The 15,784-nt window shown below is 38.1% G+C and overlaps 1 protein-coding gene and 1 long non-coding RNA gene across 8 annotated transcripts in view; one reads left to right on the plus strand and one right to left on the minus strand.

The window, feature by feature from the left end:
* The first annotated feature begins 1,361 nt into the window (after window positions 1-1,361).
* LOC123877264 lies at window positions 1,362-4,968 on the plus strand. The gene is made up of 2 exons (XR_006798543.1): window positions 1,362-3,258; window positions 3,919-4,968. It is a non-coding gene; the product is annotated as an uncharacterized LOC123877264 (long non-coding RNA).
* Window positions 4,969-5,145: 177 nt separating this feature from the next.
* Window positions 5,146-15,784, minus strand: part of LOC123877246 (IQ motif and SEC7 domain-containing protein 2) — a 212,255-nt gene continuing 201,616 nt past the window's right edge. For all 7 annotated transcript variants that reach the window (XM_045923806.1, XM_045923801.1, XM_045923805.1 and 4 more), the window contains 11 exons: window positions 12,553-12,747; window positions 11,773-11,990; window positions 10,655-10,835; window positions 10,073-10,282; window positions 9,250-9,387; window positions 8,640-8,766; window positions 8,059-8,262; window positions 7,323-7,401; window positions 6,804-6,934; window positions 5,754-5,894; window positions 5,146-5,276 (listed from right to left, as the gene is read on the minus strand). In XM_045923806.1, coding sequence (XP_045779762.1) covers window positions 5,164-5,276; window positions 5,754-5,894; window positions 6,804-6,934; window positions 7,323-7,401; window positions 8,059-8,262; window positions 8,640-8,766; window positions 9,250-9,387; window positions 10,073-10,282; window positions 10,655-10,835; window positions 11,773-11,990; window positions 12,553-12,747 — 1,737 coding nt within the window. In that variant the 3' untranslated portion in view covers window positions 5,146-5,163. The remainder of the gene's footprint in view (window positions 5,277-5,753; window positions 5,895-6,803; window positions 6,935-7,322; window positions 7,402-8,058; window positions 8,263-8,639; window positions 8,767-9,249; window positions 9,388-10,072; window positions 10,283-10,654; window positions 10,836-11,772; window positions 11,991-12,552; window positions 12,748-15,784) is intronic.

The raw sequence follows: 15,784 nt of genomic DNA on the forward strand, positions 1-15,784 counted from the left end.
GACAGCTAGTGTGACGATCGCAATCACCTCTGATTGGCCGTCACTCGTTCACTATTGGCTACATTGCATTGTTGCAACAATCTGATGCCTATAACACGAGTGGACAACTTATTTTAGGCATCAGTGGTTTAACCTAATTCTTGTTGTAATTTTATGGGGAAACAATAAAAGATTATTTATTTATTTATTTATTTAAGAATACCATTAATTCAGCCAATCACAACAATTGTAATTGATGCAGGTTATCCGGAATCGACCCACTGGATACTCAAAGCGTGACAGCAGTAATGTGACAGAATGTCAAACACGCATTCAATCTGTAATACACGCAATTGTATGACGCGACCGCATTGGGCAATTTGTCATAGTTGACTCGAAACTTAATGGTAAAGAGACTTTGGCCATGATTTTTTTAATGAGCTAAAAATATGAAGGCAATGGGCAATTATTGTGAACTATAGGTGTGATTGAGACCGCTAGTGGGGTAGGGTATGGTTAGGGAGGATGACAGCGATGTTGAATTCCTTGATATATTTCATCAACTGTCACCTACTTCACGAACCATCTCAGTAAAACGGTATGAATTTGGGACGAAGAGTTGAGACGAATTTAAGAAAATGTAATGTATGTAAATATTAAAAAAGAGTTGAGATGAATTTATGAAATGATGTAAATATTAATAGATTCTATTTATATTACTAAGTTTATCGATGGCATGTATACAGATGGATGAAATAAGATACCAATTACGCATTAGGACTGTCCAACACTAATAAATATTTGACAATTATTGAAAAAAATCTTTTACGTGGATAATGGTAACACTAAAAAAAGAATAAAAAATTCTCAAAAATAATAAAATAAGGTACCTTATACTAATAATAATACTTAAATATGGATGAGACATTTTAAAGTTTTAATGGTAAAATAAAGAAAGTATTTAAAGGTAACATGTAGGTTAGAAATACTTGAAATACTTGATGTATATTTTTTCAAAAAAAAAATTATAGCAAGTTGATTTCAATCTTTAGATCGACTAATAGTCTGCTGCATATTATGAATTGCATAATTAATTGAATAAGGGGTTGTAAAATTAACTTTATAGTAAAACTAATAATTAATCGCCTGATTTTCCCAAATTGAAATCGGCGTAGTTTGCTAATCATTTATACTTTATCTAGAAAGAAGCTAGTGTAAATCGCATATAAAAGATAGAGACAATAACCTCGGTGGGTTTTAGCCATTTTGAGTCACCAACCAGTCACAAACACGTTTACAAAAAACATACGAAATTCTACTTCGAAAATGTTTTCAAAAAAACATTCGAAATTCAGTTAGAAAACATAATTTCGTCTGTGATTGGTTGGTGACACAAAATGGTTAACGCCCACTGGATTTTTGTCTCTTTCATTTGTATGAGATTACGTAAGAGAGAGAGCACTATACTAACTTCTTTCCGCGAATAAAGTATAGTATGCAACGCGAAATTCATTATTGTCAGATATAAGACGTTACAGATGGAAAAGGACAACCATTATTATCGTATAAAGATCAATATATCATAATCTTAATGGACAAGAGTTATTTGGTATAATCTTAGGACCAAATTATGGACAGGTTTCTAAAAATTTTGTAGAAATTAATTTGTACTTCCCAAATCGGTCATAGGTATGACTTTTTGAGAACTATATACTTTTTTCAATAATGTTTTCGACTAACTCGTATATTAATCTCTTTTTTACAAAAAAGCAAGTCTATTTTTGGCACATTTGTCATGTTAAATATTATGTACCTACAAAAATTAATATCAAATGTATTTACTTAAATTGTATGGAAGTGTCAAGAAAATTATGAGATAAATCTGTTTGATCGGTGGCATATAATGTCGGTATGTAATCGGCATCACCCGATAAGAAGCGTTATAGTTATACCATATAGTTCTTGCATTTCACGAGTGTCCGTGGCTCAAGCTAAGTAAAGTAAATATGTAATGTAAGTATAGTAAAAGTTATTAATTAACTATCACCACTATATCGTACAAATATAACAATTCTGACCATAAAAAAGAGTACAATATAGTACCTTAGATAAATGATTTTGACTTTGACTTTGAAATGTGTGCGTTAGCGAGCGCTTGCTCGCGACTGATTGGTCAATTGGCACGCACACATACTTAATGTGCTTGTACACAAATCTCGCTCGTGAAATGCAAGCACTATATACATACAATATGTGCATTATTTGGTACACAACTACATTCACAGTGCCAAATGTAGCCAAAAAAGGACTTCTCATTTGAAAAAAATTATAATTATATCCTTTCATATGATTTTTACTTTACCGTGTTGCTATGATAAATATCTGAATGTGCCGAAAGTAAATTTTAAAAGTACTGTGATGTTAAACATTTACTATTGTAATGTATCTATTCTGAACATATGTACAACTATTCCTAAAAAAAGATAAAATTCTTTGATATTATTTTTCTTTAATTATCTTTAATACTTTATGCGTGGTAACATGCAATGGGTTCTACAATGTACTTTCAGAACGAAAGTGACTTTGAAAATAAAGGTGAAGACAAACTACTGTGATGTGGTGTGTCGTGTCGTGCGGCAGAAAGCTACCAGTGTCTTACATTTTATATGAAAATGTACACACTAGTGTGTGAAGGTGCTATTGCACGCTGACGCTTCAGGAGCACTCCAATTGCTCGATCGCAACGTCAGAGTGATGTGACTTGTGACCACTAAAACACACTAGTATGTCAGCACCTTAATTTAATGTGATTTCAATCAATATAAAAATATACTCTCTATACAAATAAAATAACACGAAGGTAACATGAAAGTACTAAAGTTAAATTAATAATAACGCGAAATGCAACACTTGTTCGAAAAATGTTATCGAATAGGTCCATTTCGAAAACTTTTTCGTATTAATAAATCTTCCTATATCGTTTTTATAAGCAAGTTTCTACATTGGTCACTTTCGTTCCGAAATCGCTAATAACGTATGTACTTTTCTTTAATATAATTAATATTATAAACCCCGAAATTTCGCCTAATCTATTTCTCTCAAGATTCCAAAAGACAATGAACAACCTTATAAAACGGTTACGTAACCCTGTGACAGCCTTCTCGGCTTCAGATTTTTGCCGAGAATAGCCGAATATACCTATAGCAAAATCGATTAAATTGTAACTCGCTATCGAGTTATTCGGCAATAATTTTGCGAATTATTCCGAGTACGACAATTGTCATGACGCTGCGTGCAAAAACATCCGGTTTTAGACGTACGAAAGACGTATGCAGACGTACTAAATAATATCGTACAGGATAAATTCAAGAGTGTGTTGCACTTAGCACATAATATTACTTATGTAATTACACAATAACCGTAAAAAAGTTTGATTGATGAGTAATTGGCGTTTTGACAGTTTTATACGGATACAACTCAGGTTTAACAGGGCTCTCTCCGTCACTCGCTTCATACAATCGTAGTTCCAATTTCATTTGAATATTAAGCAACCAAAGTCCATGAAATTTTGCAGACATATTCTAGAAACTAATATCTGTGTCTGTGGTGTTTTAGATTTTTCTAAAAATATGTAGTTTTAAAATTACAGGGGCTCAAAGATTTGTATGTAAATTTTTAAGACCGCGTAACTTTGAAACCGTAAATTTTAACAGAAATCTGGAAAACCACAGACATAGATATTAGTTTCTAGAATATGTCTGGACTTTGGTTGCTTAATATTCAAATGAAATTGGAACTACGTTTGTATGAAGCGAGTGACGGAGAGACCCCTCTTAAGATGTTTGTGCTATTTATGTGGTATAAATTCAGCGTATTTGCACGCAGCATAACTCTGTTTTTTCTAACCATATGCTTTGTGAAATTTCTCTGTTTTTGCAGTCTCGAGACTCTGGCCCCTAACATTTATTTCGTACACGCACTTATTTTCGTTGTAGGATATCTGCAAAGACATTATCCTAAAATATTGGCCAATTTTATCGTTCACTCGACTAAAAGTACTTGATAAGTACATTTTAGGCCCTGCCTATTATGATTTCTGCATCTTAATACCATTTTACTTTCACTTGATGCCTGATATCGTTGATATCTGTTGTCTTTGTATTTTTTTTTTGTTATGTAATTGGCTTCAAAATCATGTTTTACTTGGTACCAAACTGGGCTCCTTTCAACTTTAAGAGACCAAAAAAGAATAAAACCTTTTTGATAAAATCTTTTGATGTCACCTATATCGGTTTATAAACTTCAAAAGCATTGGCACTTTTTTTAATGACATAAAACCGAACACAATAACTATCGTTTTTACCTTCCACAATACAATTGTATCTTTATAATCATATTTATTTAAACGTCATCAATGGAAAAAAATAAAACAGTCCAACCTCTAAACTTCGTCAGTTAATTGTTTCTAATTCGAAACATTGTTTTCAAGTCATCAGAATCAAATCGATTACCGATTCGGTAAAATATATCTATGGATACAAATCAAGGGATTTGCAAATTCCATTTCTTTAATTATTCACAATGCTCAAGATAAATCGATAATAATCAGCAATGACAAAACATTGATTACTTTCGATGCAAAACTTTACTGGTAGTGATATTATCAAATCTTTAATCATGTATGTTAATAAGTACCTAAGTATATATTTTTTTAAATCTCACAGAACTATTCCCAACAAATGCATTAATTAGGTACCCACATGTAAAAACAAAATATCTTTGGAAAGTTTTGCATTAAAAGCTTAAATATTCCAATAGCTTCCAAACTTTTCAAAATTTATTACCTAGACTATATTTTGCGCTTAAATATATCGAATAACCTCAAAAAATGTTCAATGAATATGTGTACTGCACTTAAATAAGTCAATCCCCGCCCGAAAGGCGAATCCCTGAAATAATTACAAAGATGGCACTAAGAAAACCTCGAAATAGCGAATATCAAAAAACTATCTGGTTACAATAAAGTTAGATAAAAAATCAGATAGCGATCTCATAAAATTTTTACTCGATTATAATCGATTGGATGAAATTCAATCTTCGTCATTAAAAATTAAAACTCCTTGAGGGATTCCGAAGGATTTCTTTTCATTCGAATAATTATTCGAGTTTAATCGATCTTGGCTTTTAGACTTCTGTGCTCTTTCCGACTTGGCCCTGTTTTGTGTCGGGAACGCCCGACGCGCTCAGTTTTCGTTGACGTCCGGGGAATATGCCTCCAATACTGCCAAACAAGCGACCTGAAAAAGTGAATTTTCATTATCGAATAATGTTTTTTATCAACGACAAGTTTGCACTTGACCACAACACATATTGATATGAATATTATAAATGCGAAAGTGTGTCTGTCTGACTGTTTGTCTGTCAGTCTACTAGCTTTTCATAGCCCAGCTCCGTTAACCGTTTTTGACGAAAGGTATAGAGAGATCCCGGACACTCTATACTCTACATCGTAAAGAAACCTGTATCACACTAATATTATAAAGGTGTAAGTTTGTGTTTATGTGTCTGTAATATATGTCTTTGTGTATGTTTGTTACTCTTTCACGCAAAAAGTACTGGACAGATTTGGCTGAAATTTAGAATGGATATTGATTATACCCTGGATTAACACATATGCTACTTTTTATTCCGGAGTCGCAGGCATCAGCTAGTACTCCATAATGTTTTCAAAAGTGTGTGAAGTCTGCCAATTTAAAGATCCTATTTTTTTTTACCTGGAGACCTCTGTTCGGGCGGGTGTCTGGGCGAGGTAGCGTGCAGGGCGGTGCGACTGCCCTGTTGGAACGACACGGACATGCCGCTGTCCAGTGAACCCACTGACCCTCGCCGCTGGAGACGTTCCGCAGCCATAGCCACTGCGGGCAAATACCGCAAATGAAACATGGTTTAAACAGGTGAAGCGGTGCTGTGGTGAAAAAGTGGAAATAAAAAAAACGAGCTCGTCACATTACTATCCAAAGAAAACTTCTATCACAACGGGATTAATGGAAAAGTGTCAAGACCTAGTGTTTGGTGCACTGTAGTGGTGGTGTTTACGCGTTTTATTCAGTGACAGTGAAATAGGAGATACCATCGATGTATATGGATTAGACTTTCCCATACAATTCCGTCCGCAAAATTACGCTTGAATCTTACGTCATTGTCATTGACAAAGTCAATAGACTTTTGCAAATTCTATTGACTTTTTGAGCGCGTTTTTTATCTTCGAAAGGCCTATCCATATACATCGATGGGAGATAGATACAGTCTGCATAAGATATAGTCTACAGATCACACATAAGGTGCATCATCACCACCCACAGTATTGAGGAATACGACGCATAGAGAGAAACAAGATACTCGTAAAGCAGACATGAACACAATACAAGAATGCGACGCACACACATCTGCTGGCACTTGTCGAACGCATAAACGTTTACAAGTGCTTTTGAACTGTGCAAAAGAATTAAACATTGGTTCAGAATACCGAGTTTATTATAAGTTTAGTAATTGAGAATTCTTTAAGTATTTTTTACATAGCGGTGTCAATTCAGCCCAGGGCACACAGTTTGAAAAACCGATAGGCGTTAGGGATCCAAGGTGCTGGAATGGCGACCTCGCACCGGAAACCGCATCGTTAGAAGACCCCCCAAGGTGGACGGATGACATTAGGCGAAGTCGCAGGGAGTTGCTGGATCCACTCGGCACAAGTCAGTGGAAGTCTTTGTACAAGAGACCTGTGTCCAGCAATGGACGTCTATCGGCTGATGATGGTGTCAACTTACCAGGATCGTTGATATCAACGAGTGAGTTGCTGAGCACGTTTCGTTTGATGATGCTGGTAGGTGGTGGGTTCTGTGACAGACGCAAAGGCGCTGCGGGCGCCGGACACGACGGCGGCGGTGGTACCACCACGCTATAAAAATAATACCAAAGTCAGTGACAAAACATTTTGTAATCGGATTTCTCACTGTTATTAATTTGACTGTTATTAGAGTCATCACACTAATATTATAAAGGCGAAAGTTTTTATGTATGTATGTATGTGTGTGTGTGTGTGTGTATGTGTGTGTGTGTGTGTGTGTGCGTGTGTGTGTGTATGTGTTTGTTACTCCTTCACGCAAAAACTACTAGACGGATTTAGCTGAAATTTGGAATGGAGATAGATAATATCCTGGATTAGCATATAGGCTACTTTTATCCTGGAAAATCAAAGAGTTCCCACAGGATTTAGAAAAATCTAAATCCACGCGGGCGAAGTCGCGTGCATCGGCTAGTTGACAAGAAATTTAAAAAATACATACCCGTGAACATGCACATGGTCCATGCACTGTTGGTGGTCAATTTCCACATCCGCTACACCACTGTCTCGATTTTCCATTACTGTTACAAAAAAAAAAAAATCACGTATTCATCAGTTGAGAATTGAGATCAGTCCTGGGAACATATCGAATAACAAATGAAAAATATACGAGCGTACAGGGACAAAACAGATCATTATTTTAAGATATAGTCCTTTATACTATGATTTATGGCTTATAGTCAACCAAAATCACTATAATGAGCGACAAAAAATTCAATGACCCCTAAATTTTAATGATCCTAAGGGCCGGCGCACATATGGCGGAGCGTAGCGCAGAGCATGCCCGTGAAGTTTTCTAATCGCGTGACACATTACGCGAATTTGTACCAGAGAATGCGTGAGCACGCGCGGGACTGCGCACGGATGCACGATTATCCGTCGATAATATTTTGACTGTGAAAAATTCCTTAGTGTGGATAACTCAAAGCATACAAGCTTAGTACTGAACCGCAACGTATCTACGTTTGTACCAAACAATCCAACACCCTATGTTACCTAGTGCGTAATAGTGCTCGACTTTTGCGTTTGCACGCAATGTGAATGCATGGGGTTCATTTGCACCAAAAAAACTCCAACAATGGAGTCAACTTAGCTAGTTGAAGTGATCTCACGTACAACGGCCGGGCAACGTCTAGTTAATTGTGGAAATGGACGCGGAAAAGAAGAAATAGCCTTACCATTCCTCGCAGCGTTGTTAGTACTCCTCCCCTTGCCCCTGTTGAGTTCGGCCTCAATCCTCATGGCCTCCATCTCGTCCATCTCGGCCACACTCTCGCGCAGGTCCTCCGCAAACTTGCAGCGGTCGTGCTCGTTTCGCGCGTTAAACGTCGCCAGTCTGCGTCCGTCCACGCGTCGCGATAGACGAATGCCGAACGGATAATCTAAAAACAAATACATACATATGAAAATCAATTTAAATGAAAAATCTTTTATATTGCCTTAAAAGTAAAGAATGATAACAACTGCGTTAGTTACAAACTGTGTTGCAGTTGTTTACGCCCACCTCCAGATTAACAAAATTAGGTACTAAAGACAAGTTAATGACTACAAAATGGCATCCTAAACTACGCGGAAAATCACGCAGGTTACACACACACATTAGTTTTCGAGCATCGTTCATGATTGCGTTGAAACTATGATAAGTTGTTGTTGGAACTTGCGGTAAGGTTGATGACGTAGTATCGTCCGCATGAACTACACAAATTTCAAAGCAGTGTTTTAGAAGAAATGAGTAAGTTAGGAAAATATCAATACATACGTGGCACCGAGAATAGGTTGACGAGCATTCCGCACAGGGGGAAGGACTGCCGGAACGTGTACGTTACTGAAGACTTCTTCTTGCTGAAGATCTTTGTTATTACTAGCAGATCGTTGAAGAGGAACACCTAAAGAAAAAAATTGAGTAATTAGCATATTTAAAAAAAAATTGGTTGTCTGTAAAGTCGGTTTACTGACGATAGTTGAACGTGACAACAAAGGCCGATTGTGCTTCTTTGTCGCTCGTTCCGCGCTCTCGCTTGCACTTCAAGCCTTACATGGAACGCCTCAGAGCGAGGTAACGCCGCATGAGTCATGTTTTTTCGTGCGTGCAGCCGGCTCTATCGAATTATAAGACGTTGTCACGTCAAAAAAAACTTTAATTTAAGGAGTTTTTTTACTTTCGGAAATTGCCACTTCGTAAGGCATCTACATTTATTGAATTACCTACTTTCGTAAAACCTTCTTGTACCACCGTAACAGAGCCCTGGTCATACGACAGAGGCTGGGATAGGGCGCCGTTACAGCGAATCTGACGAAGCATGGGAGGCTCCTTAGCAAACTAAGATACACACATACTAGTTAATGACATTGAGGTTAACGTTACTCACCTCTCTCTGATGGACACCCGGTCGTTCCTTCTTATGTATATCTGGTATTTCGTACAAGCGACAGTAGCAGACCAGCCTCCGATGTGGTAACGCCAAGTGTGGTTTCTTGCCCACGATCGTTGCTTGCACTTTCATCACCTGGGAAACGAATGTCACTTTAAGAGCCATAGAGACTTTTTTTTAAATTAATTTATAGACTATCGCTTGGCTGCAATCAGACCTGCTAGCAAGTGATGATGCAGCCTAAGATGGAGCGCGCTTACTAGAAGTTTGTATATATGTTTGTTTGTATGTTTGTAGAATTAAAGAAGTTTGTATTTTAGGGAATAACAGGGTCCAAAAAGTTTAATTACCACTATTCTATTATTATAAGGTCTTTTTTTTCCTGTCGTAACTATTACGAACTATTACGCTTCACTATAAGATCTTGTCCAGAAGGGGCGTATAGCAAAATAGTTCTTATTACCTGGGTAACACGGTCGCTTCCGGGTCTAAACTCGCTCGCTTTCACCCTATCGTATATCCCGGCTAGCATGTCTCGATCGATGTCACCACAGTCGTCGATACCTCGAAGGTTTTGCACAAAGCCGTACAACATTTTGTTGTAAAATAGCTCTTATTACTTGGGTACCATGGTCGCTTTGCAATCTAAGCTCGGTTTTTTAAACTATTTTATTTTTATATGATTAAAGCAAAATAGCTCCTATTACCTGTCTAACATGGTCGCTTTCCGATCTAAACTCGCCATGGTCGCTTTCCAGTCTAAGCTCGGTTTCTCAACTATTTTATTTTTATACAATTAAAGCAAAATAGTTCTTATTACCTGAGTAACATGGTCGCTTCCGGGTCTAAACTCGCTCGCTTTCACCCTATCATATATCCCGGCTAGCATGTCCCGGTCGATGTCTCCACAGTCGTCGATACCTCGAAGGTTCCGCACAAAGTCGTCCAGCGACATACGCGCTTCAGGCTTGAGGTTCGGCGTGTGGAGATCCGTATTTAGCATTATTATTGCGAACGCTAGTACGAATATCTGTAAAATTGAGAAAAATTGAGAATTAGAGTTATAGGGACGATTAAAGTTTTCCAGTGAGGGGACGTCAGTCGATAGGTATGTACTTATAGTAGGAAGATGTATTCAGTAACTTAATAAATGGATAACAACAGACAAAAGAATACAGATAAATTGATAAAACTGCCAATCTATATATGCCAATATAGATTGACTGTAAAATTTATATTCTGACGAAAAATTTCGATTTGATAACAATTTGATTTGATTTGATTTGATTGTAAACAGTGGAGATGTTACAAAAACAAAAAGTTTACTTTCTGGCTAGAGTTTTTCCACCATATACAAGATAGCACTGTCTTCGAGGTACAACTAATAAAGCTTATTACACACCGTATCTTGAGTCCGTAACCGCTGCACGAAGTCTGTATTGCACACGCAGTAGCGTCGCGCGAACGCTTCCACCAGTCTCTCGATCTTCTGCGCCTCACCCGGCAGCCGGAAGTGGGCTTGATACCTGCGCAGTGCCACGTCTACCGCCATGCCTGACAGGTCCAGCTCGTTGACGAAACATCTGGAAACATTACACAACATTTGACGACCTCCCTAGCGTAGTGATAAGGGCTGTCTTATTAAAGGGAGGTCCCGTGTCCAATTCCCGGTAGGGATTTGGAATTTTATAGTTTCTAATAAATTCCTGGTCTGGTCTGGTGGGAGGCTTTGGCCGTGACTATTTACCACCCTACTGACAAAGCCGTGCCGCCAAGCGATTTGGCGCTTCGGTACGATGCCGTGTAGAAACCAAAGGGGTATGGGTTTAATACATCTGCCATACCCCTTCCAGGTTAGCCCACTTCCATCTTAGACTGCATCATCACTTACTACCATGTGTGTGTGCATTCAAAGGCTAACTTGTATCTGAATTTAAAACATTTTCACGTAAAAACTTGGAGCTCCAAAATTACACGCATCTACAGAAAATCCAATCAATCTACTCAATCACTCAAGATTTAGGAAAGCTATTCCATCTCCGTCACTTTTGGCACGAATGATTTCCTATATTCTACAACATATTGAATTTAATGTATATAATGTATATTTTGTAAAAAAACTGTATTCCAAAAAGCTGTCAAACCAAACATAACACTAGCCATCAAGTTATATAAGCAAAGGCTGCAACTCGTATCGATAAATTCTTGTTTAAAATGACCAATTCAGTGCAAAGATATTATTTCCGCAACATAATCCATACTCCGATTTTGATGAAATTTGGTACAAAATTAGCTTACTGAAAATCGAAGAGTTCCCACGGGATTCTCAAAGACCCATCCGTTTAACTGATTTATATGAATTTTGGTACAGAGGCAGCTTGGATCCCGGAAATTGACATAAGCAAATTTTTATCCCGGAAAGCAGAGTTCCCACGGGATTTAAAAAAAATCTAAATCCACGCGGACGAAGTCGCGGTTATCAACTCATTTAGCAATAAGTAAATTAGCAGTCCAACTCACTCTAACACAGCCATGTTGAACTGATTCTGCAGGTTGCCCAGATATTCCCCAATCATCTGCTTGCTGAGCCCTTTCCTCGTGATGAGGAACCTGGCTACCCCTCGAGGGGAGTTCTCGAGGAAGCCTCGAGAGATCAGGTACGCGATGCCTCTCTCCGGCTTCTTGTTGAAGAGGTTCAGACCCACTCGGTATTGGCGTTTGCGGACTGTTTCTGATACCTGGAAAAGGCAAAAAGAAACCTATTTAGTCACCTAGAAGATCGAGGGCCGAAGCTTTCCAGATCTTGATTTCTCACATGTTTGGGAATGCTGGAAGTCCTTACTTAGTAGGAGTGATATCCGAAAGTTTAAAAAGGTCATTATCATCGTATCACTCTTCCTCTAATCGAATCGAAAGGTTATAATAACCTTTCGATTCGATTAGAGGAAGAGGTCTAGAATAAACAGAAGATACTTCATCTTTTGCAGAAAATTGCCTATAAAAGGGGGATGAGTATTTCTTTAGAAAATATGTTAAACGAGCGTAAATTAAAAAAATTTATAACACCCCCGACAAGTGAAGGTTACAGTAACTAGAAAAGAGCTGATAACTTTCAAAAGGCTGAACTGATTTTCTTGGATCATAGCTAAGAACACTCTCGATTAAGCCACCTTTCAAACAAAAAAACTAAATTAAAATCGGTTCATTAGTTTAGGAGCTACGATGCCACAGGCAGATACACAGATACACACGTCAAACTTATAACACCCCTCTTTTTGGGTTGGGGGTTAAAAAACTCACTTTCAAGGGTGGTTGGTGCGTATGCGGATGGTGGTCGTGCTGTGGTCGGCAGCAGGCGGCGGGTGGAGGGGCTTCGTAATACGGGGGTGCTTCTTGTCGCTTCCACACCGCGTAACGCTCGCCTTCGTATAGCGTACCCGAGGCGGTTCTTGAATGCTGTTGGAATTGCTGCTCTGGGATGTGGATGTGGGGTTCCTATAATAATGAGTAATACTGGTTAATTAAACCAAAATGGAATATGCTTTCTAAGGCATTTTCTATTACAGTAGAACTCCAATTATCCGAATTAATGGGGACCGGGACCCATTCGGATAATCAAATATTCGGATAATCGGATTTTTTAAAAAAAAATTGCCATTGGAGAGAATAAAAGCTACGTTTTGATATTGCACTATTTTTTTATTGAATTAAATGAAAGAAACATGAAATTTTCACATGTTTTAAATATAAATAAAATGTACTTATGTACAAGTTTAGAAATAAAAATCATTGTTTTTTAAACATCTCCGTTAATGTAAGCTGTTTTGCGGTCTTCAACCGTTTTCGGGCAGCCAGGTCACGCATTCGCTTGACGGTAAGCAGTTGCAAGTGGTCACACTCGGGCTGACGCTCCATCCACTTCAAAGCAGTCTCGAGGCCGGCAAATGCTTCACTAGCTGATGGTCCAGCGTCTACTTCAACATCAGCAGAAAGTTCTTCTTCCACTTCAACATCTTCTCTCACACTTACAACAATTTCATCGTCATTGAGAATTTGAAAACCAGGGTCAGACGTGTCACAAGCCATCCACTCTCCTACATCTTCAGCACTTACTTCTGTACAACCAGGAATTTTTACAATCATTTTTCTTATTTCCTCTAGTGACAACGCATCTTCATCATCATCATCCTCTCCATATTCTTGTTTCTCATTTTCTTCAGATTCTTTTTTTTTGTTCTTCTCAGACGGTAGGCCTTTCAGTTTATTCCACGCACGTCTTAGCGTCACTGCCGTAACCAAACTCCAAGCTTCCGCTACCATGTAACAGCAGTCCTTTAAATTTATTTTGCTATGATTTGCCAAAACCAATTCTTCATCTTCAGCACCTTCGATCAGCAGTTTTCTCAGCAGTTGCCTTCTGTAATGGCGCTTCATTGTTTCAATAACAGACTGGTCCATGGGTTGCAGCAAACTTGTAACATTGGGAGGCAAAAACGTCGTTTTAAACTGCCCATTCTCTCTTTCCAACAGTTCTGCTGTAGGATGAGTGGGTGCGTTATCAACAATTAAAAGCACCTTACTGCCTTCTTTTCCCACCGATTTTTGGTGCTTTTTCACTTCAGGAATAAACACTTCATCATACCATTCGGTAAACAAAGCTGCAGTCATCCAGGCCTTGGGTTGACTTTTGTAGAAGAGTGGAAGTTTTTTTACGTTTTTAAATGCTCTTGGATTTCTTGACTTTCCTATCAAAAGAAGTGGCAGTTTATGATTTCCAGTGGAGTTGGCACAGTTAAGCACTGTAACACGTTCTTTACTGACCTTATGTCCAGGGGCACTAGATTCCCTTTTAGAAGCCAAAGTGGTTTTTGGTAATGCTTTCCAAACAAGGCCAGTTTCATCGGCATTATAAACAAACTCCGGATCATAGGATTCTGATGCAGTTTTAAATTTTTCAATAAAATTTTCAGCAGCTGCAGAGTCTGCTCAAAGCTTCTCACCAGCCAAATCTAACTCGCGTACACCATGCCTGAATTTAAAATTCCTTAGCCAGCCGTTACTAGCCTTAAAAGATGAATAACCAAGCTTTTCTGCTAAGATTTTGGCTTTTTCACAAAGGATTGGACCTGAAATCGGATTTCCCATAGAACGTTGCTGCAAAAACCATTTAAACACGGCATCTTCCAAATTTTTGTTGGTTGCTGACTTCATTGTTTTCCTGGAGGAACTTCCATCTTCATTTTCAAGCACCGAAACAAAGTTTAAAAGTGTTGACTTACTGTTTTTAATGTCAGAAATTGTTGCTTGTCCAACATCATAAATCTCAGACAACTTCTTACCCGTTACACCTTTATCGAGTTGCTCTATAATTTTCAGTTTGTCCGCTAACGATAGCACAACACGTTTTCTTTTCGAAGCCATGGTATAAAAACAATACAGTATTGTACACGCACAAACAAAAGTAAGCCGTAGCGAAAGAGTAGCGTCCTGGAGCAAGGTCAATAGCACACTGGCTAATCAAAACAAACAATGACAGGTGCGCCGTGACTGCAATGCGCCGGAACTTGTCTTAACTTGCCGCCGTGCCTACACCGACCTCGCGGGGGGAAGTCAGTGTAGGCACAACGGCAAGTTAAGACAAGTCAAGTCAAGACTTGACGCGCAAACACTGGCTTCGCGGGGGGAAGAATAATAGCGCACTTAGACTTTTTTTGGACAATTTTTTGTGATTCGGATAATCGGCGATTCGGATAGTCGGAGTTCGGATAATTGGAGTTCTACTGTACCAATAGGGTGAATTAGAGGAATGCAAGGACGGAATAAACTGTTAGATACCTATTTCAGCGGTTGTCTGGGTTAGAGGTAAGGTTAACAACATAGAACAAACATATTCCGTATATGTTTGTTCTATGTTGTTGGGCATTTTACTGCAATTCAAGGTCTCTATGCACAGAACTCCTTCCTAAATCTGTATCTCTATGCTTAAGCAGTAAAATCCTAAGACTTTCAAATATTTATAGTAAACTAGAGGATGCTCGTGAAAATCCGGTGGTGGTAGTTTTAATTTTCCGGGACAAAAAGTAGCCTATGCCTGTCCCTGGAATGCAAGCTATCGCTGTACCAAATTTCATCAAAATCAGTTAAACGGTTGGGTCGTGAAAGGCTAGCAGACAGACAGATTTATTATATTAGTATGGATAGCAAAGCTATAATCGTATGAAAGTGGAATTTATTTTTAACGGCAAAACACACATTTCAATTAACTTGTACAGTTTATACTTCTCCTCCTCATCTTTTTTCTATTTCCCTCTCCATGTTACGTCTGGCTCTAGGCAAGTTTTCTAAACCCTAACTGCACTGTTTTATTTTGCTGTATAATAAGTAAATACTCATAACTAAGCATTTTCAATAAAAAGCGGAGATCAAAATTCAGTTTACTTTACAGCATTATTACTTGTATACCCTTGACACATATCTTTACGTTTATCCATAAACTTATTTTTAAGGCAAAGTTTAATCGATTATGGCTTAC

The sequence above is a fragment of the Maniola jurtina genome, chromosome 23, assembly GCF_905333055.1.
Source record: "Maniola jurtina chromosome 23, ilManJurt1.1, whole genome shotgun sequence".
Classification (NCBI taxonomy): domain Eukaryota; kingdom Metazoa; phylum Arthropoda; class Insecta; order Lepidoptera; family Nymphalidae; genus Maniola; species Maniola jurtina.